General features: G+C 47.5%; 1 protein-coding gene across 1 annotated transcript in view; it reads left to right on the forward strand.

The window, feature by feature from the left end:
- The window catches only part of myo1ea (myosin IEa), a 74295-nt gene that overhangs the window by 29071 nt on the left and 37724 nt on the right, over positions 1-7500 (forward strand). Inside the window, exon 6 of the mRNA XM_048231223.1 lies at positions 6458-6545. Within this exon, the coding sequence (XP_048087180.1) occupies positions 6458-6545 (88 nt within the window). The remainder of the gene's footprint in view (positions 1-6457; positions 6546-7500) is intronic.

Here is a 7500-nt window from a genome sequence, read left to right on the forward strand (position 1 = left end):
TTGCTCTGGACACCGGACATGGGGCTGGCTCAGAGACAAGGAAATACACCTGTGTGTGTGTGTGTGTGTGTGTGTGTGTGTGTGTGTGTGTGTGTGTGTGTACAGTACCTGTGTGTGGTGTTGTTAGTTTATTATGTTCATGTGTAAAGTTAAGAGGAAAAAGTTATCATGAAAAAAGCATTGTCCGTTAATACAAAAGTGTGAGTACAAAAGTTTATCTGTGAGAGGCAAACCATCTGTGGAAATGTTAGACAAGACACTAGGCCTCTCCACACTAGTAACGATAACTATGAAGAGAACTGCTACTCTAATGGGCATCCACACTGACCAATAATGAGGAAAGTCCCTCCCTCTCTCTCATGTTGATGAATTTGGATGGATTCTGACAGTGGCGCCGGCAGGCGTAATCCTGTATGCACTGTGCGTACAATTTTTTCACTTTATTTGTGAAATCATTCAATATTAGCCTACAACAATAAAACATTGAAACGTAGCATCATGACATGATAACGACGAGACTGTCCTCTATGGTCACGGTCTAGACATGTTTAAAATGTTGAATTGTTTGCTTTCCTCTGTAGGCTTATTTAAAAAAAAAAAAGCACTGTTTGGAACAGGGATTCAGTTAATGTGTAGAGCAGAGGTTCTCAACCTTTTTGGGGCTAAGGCACGTCATGACGAGTCGGGTTGGTGCGGGTGTTAAAAGTCCTTGACTGTGCATAGGCTTATCATCTAAAAGGTTGGGACAACCAAAACAGCAGTGCAATGTATTTAGAGTGTTGTGAGCAAATCGTTATTGTTAGTAAGTTACCATATCTGTGTTTTTCTCTGTCGCAAATCGCGAGATAAACTCATTGGTTTATTTTTTCTTTTCTTTCCCTCTTTCGTGGGTTGGGCAGTGAAGTTATAATGCATAAGGTATGTTCACTAATTTGAGCCAGAGCCACTTGCTCTGTAAAGGTTTTTCTGTCCTTAAAAAGCCTGAAACACTCCTATAAGCCCACGTAACCTACAGCCAGTGTTAGACAAGTTAGACGCTTTATGCGGTAGGCTATTTGATAAGGGATGACATGGTGACATGGGTAGGTTGACGTGATTAAGAGGGGCTTTCTGTTCCAGTTTATGTAAAGGTTTTCCTTAGGCTCAATAAGGATAGGCTAGCCTACATTTACTAAAAGCTTACCCGACTTTTTTGTAAATAAAGTGTGTACCCAGTTGCCACAGTTTGTATCCTGCACTGTAAGCCTACAGTGGCCATGAATGCAGTTGGTCTGTAGTAGGACTTTACTACTGGCACACTGTGTATCGCCTGAACACTCTCATTCTCTCATTCTCTCATTCTCTCATTCTCTCTCTCTCTCTCTCTCTCTCTCTCTCTCTCTCTCTCTCTCTCTCACTCTCTTTGACACTCACACACTCACACACACACACACTCACTCTGTGGGCTGGCTGCGTCTCTTAAATGCTTCCCCCAGGTTCCCAGGCCAGTCATGAATGGTTCCTGTAGCAGAAGGTGTGTTCGGGAGTTTTAACAACCTCATCCTGTATGTGTGTGTGTGTGTGTGTGTGTGTGTGTGTGTGTGTGAGAGAGTGTCCTGCTTCAGCACTTTCCCTCCCCTGTGTGTGTGTGTGTGTGTGTGTGTGTGTGTGTGTGTGTGGTGTGTGTGTGTGAGGCAGCTGTATCCACACGCTGACCAGATGAAAGCATGTAGAGTCAGAATCGCCGATGGACAAATTATCAAACAAACGATGAAGGTGAACCAGCTGACCAGCGGACGACCAGCAATGCGGTCAGCAGAGTGCTGTGGCACTACTTTTGTGTGTGTGTGTGTGTGTGTGTGTGTGTGTGTTTTACTCATTGTGAAATGAGCCTATTCATGCTGGGTCAGTTAAGGTTGACAACGCCTATCTCTCTGAGTCTTACACATACATACACACACACACACACACACACACATTGACTCATGCCGATGTTGTTTATCTAAGAGAAAGCTCTGTGTCAGGAGAAGCGTTCTGACCCAGAGAGGCTGATGTGCTGAGGCATTAAACTGGACCCAGGGAACTTTCCAGAGCCGGCCACTGGCTCACACACACACACACTCACACACACACGTGCGCGTGCGCTCATGCACACGCCTATGCAGAGATGTGGGGGTTTTTCACACCCAGCACTTTCATTGTCTGGAGCTGTAATGAATCTACCCTCGCTATTAATGACAGTACACACACACCCACACACACTCTCACGCTCTCTCACTCCCTCTGTCTGGCTGTCTGTCTCTCACACACACACACATACACACATGCATATATTTGTTGTTTCAGTTCAGCTCTGTCTCATTCAAACAGCACGCAACTGCACACTCTCTGCCTCTCTGTCAGGCAGACAACACACACACACACACACACACACACACACACACACACACACACACAGCTTATCTTACACACACACCCTGTTGTGTCCCCAGGTGCAGCTCACTGTTTCTGTCCTCAGTGCTTAAGGAACAATAACCAGTACACAGCTGGACAGCACACACACACACACACACACACACACACCAACAATGACGGGGGAAAGATAAGTGCTCCATATCCTGACTGGTCAGAAGGGCTTTCTCGGAGGAAACCGGGTTACGTAAGGAGAGCACCAGACTGACTGAATACTGAAGGTGGGACTAGAGTGGGACTAGAGTGTGTGTGTGTGTGTGTTTCACTCCAGACCGCTCTAAGAATCTCCTGTCTGTGTGTGTGCATGTGTGTGCGCATTGTGCTAGACTGGTGTAAATCATGCCCACACTGCCCCTCTGCCCCAGGGTGAGATGGGATATCAGAGGGCCATTCTGTACAGCTTCCTGCCCCTCTGGAAGGGTGGTGGTGGTGAGTGGGGTATTCACCTTTGCGCTCCAGAGGCCTAAAGGATGACCTGAATCCCACCTTTACACACACACACACACACACACACACGTACACACACACACACACACACACACACACACACATATACACACACACACACGTACATATACACGTACACACACACACACACACACACACACACACACACACACACACACACACACACACACACATACACACACACACACACACACACACACACACGTACATATACATAATGTCCCTCATAGTTCTCCATCCATTGTTTCTTTATTTCCTTCTTTTGTTCTTTACCCTTCTCTCTACTCCCCTCTTCCTCTCTCTCTTTCTCTGTTACTTTCTCTCTCGCTCTCTCTCTCTCTCTCTCTCTCTTGATATACCCTTCTCCCTCTTTCCTTCTGTCCATGTTTGGCCTGTACCCCCAGGCAGGAAGTGAGCGATGTGTTTAGCTGTGTAATTATAACACACAATGGGGAACTCCCTCTCACAAGACCAACGGCTCACACGGCAACGGCACACACACACATATTTAAGTTACACACACACACATACACACATAAACATGTTTAACACACACATGCATACATAAACATACATTTACACACACACATGCATACATAAACATGTTTTTTACAAACACACACACACACACACACACACACACACACACACACACGCATGCAGTACTGTAGGTTAAGAGTTGTTGCTGGTGTTCTTGAGGTTCTACATGAATGTGGTTTGGTGGTTCGAGAGGCTTATTCAGTACCAGCTGAGCCAATGAGCGTCTACTTCATCCCCGGCTGAGCCAATGAGAGGCTGCTTGAGCTCTGGCTGAGCCAATGAGAGGCTGCTTGAGCTCTGGCTGAGCCAATGAGGGGCTGCTTCAGCACCGTTGACATGAGCTCAGAGGAAGGAAGAACACAAGGTGAGACAGCCCTGCTTGGCTGTAGCTTCTACCACCAAAGCCTCACATCTGAAGCCGCCGAGCCTGGCAGAGGAGCGGGAGAGAGGGAAAGAGGATAACAGGCAAAGAGGAACGGAAGAAGAAAAGGGTGAAGAAAGGAGGAGAAGAAAAGAAGAAAGGAAATATTGGCTGCAGAGAAAAGAGAGGGGTGGGGGGAGCTCTCTGAGTACCTTTCACCCAGGCCAGGTTTTTTAGTGTGTGTGTGTGTGTGTGTGTGCATGAGAAACATGAATATCTGTTGACATGGGAATGCAGTTAGTGGAGGCTAGGGAAATGTTGCCTGGCCTATAAGCTAAACCGTGTGTGTGTGTGTGCGTGTGTGCTGAGATATGCATGGAGAGGAAATGGCCATATGGGCAGCTCATTCAGGAAGCTTTAAACGGGCCGGATCTCAGCACTGGGTTCTGCTACTGTTCTCACAGGAATGAATCCTACCCCATACCCTCTCTTTGTGCTGTTCTAACAGAGAACCTTTCTGTGTTCTACTGAGAACTTACATGTGGACCTGATAATCTTATCGATTTCTAAAGAACTCTTTAGTGGTTATTGTGATCAAAATTGCTCCAAGACCACTGGTGTGAGACTGCAGCTATATTCTCAATACCGGGAGCATATTACCCACATGAAATATTAAAGTAACAAGCCAACGTATCTGTGGGGGAAGTTAGTTCTTATACACTTAACACACACATGGAAAATCACAAGATACCGCCCCCACAAATTATCCATCCAATCAGTTGATATTAGGGATAAGGATGTCACAAACCCCTTATCCTTCTAATGGCCTAGGCTATGTGTGTGGGCAATTACAGCTTCAGTCCACCCCCACCTCTCCAGAAAGTGGTTTGGACCATCTCTTACATATCCCACTGTAGGAATTCATGAGCAGCTCTCTCATTGGCTGGGCTATGAGGCCTGGTGGTGCTAACAAATGAACAAACTGCACACTGTTATTTTTGTCTGGCAGACGAAACCCCCCTTAGTTAGTGTGTGATTGGCTGTTCAATATGTCAGTCAAAGTAAAGGACTCCTTCCTGTGACCGTAGGAGGTTCAGAGTAAACATCAAACCTTCTACTCAGTAACTCTGTAACTCTGAGGAGAAAAAAAAATAACTGAAGGGGCGTTCAGAGGACCCTGTGTGTGTGTGTGTGTGTGTGTGTGTGTGTGTGTGTGTGTGTGTGTGTGTGTGTGTGTGCGCGCGCGCACACGCAGGGAGGGAAGAGTAAACACAACTGTCATGTGCTCAGTGGTTATGTGGCAGAGCTAACATAAATATATGATGTTCTACACACACACACACACACCTTCATGTGCTTATACATGCTCTCTCTGTCACACACACACACACGCATATGCACACGTACCATACATGCCTGTGCATAAACTCTTTCTCACTCACTCACACAAACACATATACATACACACACACACACACACACACACACACACACTCTCACTCATATGAGTTTGCTCACACAGACCACACACACACATTTGTCACTCTCAGCTTTACAGCGTTATTACACAGCACACACACTTGTTGTAAATGCTGAAAACAAATAACCCAGTTGTAACACATAAAACACACACACACACACACACACACACACACACACACACATCTGCTATATCACTTTATCGTTTTTTCACAACATTTATTAGTTTGTCATGAGAGAGAGAGAGACCCAGAGAAGATGAAGAAGAAATGGAAAAAGAAAGAGGGGTCCATCTGTACACAGTTACCCCCCCCCCCTCCCCAGTTCATTAGTGTTAATTGGGTGTATGAGTTCTCAGTGGGGGGCATTTTGATTGATCTGCCCCTGAGCCTCTCAGACTGTGGCTAAGACTGCAGCTTAGCAGGGATTTATCAAACGGCCAGGCCTGCAACAGTGCACTCACCAGCAGGGCTGCACTGGGCTTTGGCCATCTCTCCTCTCTCCCTCTCTCTTTCTCTCTCTCTCTCTCTCTCTATTTCAATTCAAACCTCCTCTCCTCTCCTCTCTGTCTCCGTCTCATTTTCCACAGTGTAGTCTGGGCTGCTGTAGTGTGGTGGGGTGTTTGCCCAGAGTGCCTCTCTTCCGATCTGTGTGTATGTGTGTGTGTGTGTGTGTGTGTGTGTGTGTGTGTGTGTGTGTGTGTGTGTGTGTGTGTGTGTGTGTGTGTGTGTGTGTGTGTGTGTGTGTGTGTGTGTGTGAATAATTAAGATATCTCCTTCCCTGTGTAACACTCCTAGTCTGCTCAGGGGCTCCATTAAAGTGTGGTGGAGTGTAGTGGGGTCTCTGCCCAGAATCTCCTTCTTCTGATGTGTGTGTGTGTGTGTGTGTGTGTGTGTGTGTGTGTGTGAGAGAGAGAGAGAGAGAGAGAGAGAGAGAGAGAGAGAGAGAGAGAGAGAGAGAGAGAGATCTTCTATACACCCCAGCACTGTTAAATCCACTGACATTTAGAGAAACTGCTTCAGCTACATCAAAACTGTTTGTATTGCTATTTGTTGGTTATTTTTGCATGTTTGAAACTAAGAAAGCGTCACATAGTATGACTTTGACTTTGACTTTGACGTAGCCCCTTACCCGCGCTCTTGCTTGTGCTGTCTGCAGTGGGGAGAGTGGAGCTGGGAAGACCGTGGCGGCCAAATACATCATGGGCTACATCTCCAGGGTGTCGGGCGGAGGCCCCAGGGTCCAGGTGAGTTCCACAGGTACACAGGTGTGTGCACTCCAGAGTGAGACTGAGGGCACATTCACACTAGACCCTTTCGTCCGGAGCCGAGTTTGTGTGGCCCAATGGTTGGGTTATTTTTGCTAATGTAAATGCAGTCTACTGAACCCTGGTGCGGACCCGGGACCAGACCAGAGTCCAGAGCTAGAAAACAGTGGTCGGGGAATGACAGGGGTCTGGGACGGTTCCCACGCTATCCTTTCCCAAGCCATGAAATAAACTGGCCTTTTTGCGACGTTGCCAAGCGATATTGGTAAATAGAAGCTAGTGTTTATGACACCAATGGTCCCAGGTGCACTTGTGTAATGTAATGTGAGCAGAGACTGGCTGGGTCAGGGCTAGCGGGGAGTAATCACACCCAGGTACGGTCCAGTTAAATGGACCCAGTTTGAATGCACCCTGAGTCCTTAGGTGAGACCTATGGGAGAACTTAAGGGGACACACACACAGAACGTTTGAGTGTTCTACAAAGAACTGAAGGGGTACACACAGAGAATGTTTGAAAAGCTGAGAGAGAGTTGAGGAGTAGATGAGGGAGAACTGAGGAGGAGGTGCAGAGGAGGTGGGGTTGATGGAGGAGAACTGAGGAGGAGGTGGGGTTGATGGAGGAGGTGCAGAGGAGGTGGGGTTGATGGAGGAGAACTGAGGAGGAGGTGGGGTTGATGGAGGAGGTGCAGAGGAGGGGGTTGATGGAGGAGAACTGAGGAGGAGGTGGGGTTGATGGAGGAGGTGCAGAGGAGGTGGGGTTGATGGAGGAGAACTGAGGAGGAGGTGGGGTTGATGGAGGAGGTGCAGAGGAGGTGGGGTTCATGGAGGAGGTGGGGTTGATGGAGGAGCCTCGAGGTGTGTCTCCCGGGGTCAGTTACAGAGGGAGCTCTCTGTAGCTCCTGCCCCCTGGGCTCCATCAAACAACACGTCAATC

Source organism: Alosa alosa, chromosome 21 (genome assembly GCF_017589495.1).
Source record: "Alosa alosa isolate M-15738 ecotype Scorff River chromosome 21, AALO_Geno_1.1, whole genome shotgun sequence".
In the NCBI taxonomy this organism is placed as follows: domain Eukaryota; kingdom Metazoa; phylum Chordata; class Actinopteri; order Clupeiformes; family Clupeidae; genus Alosa; species Alosa alosa.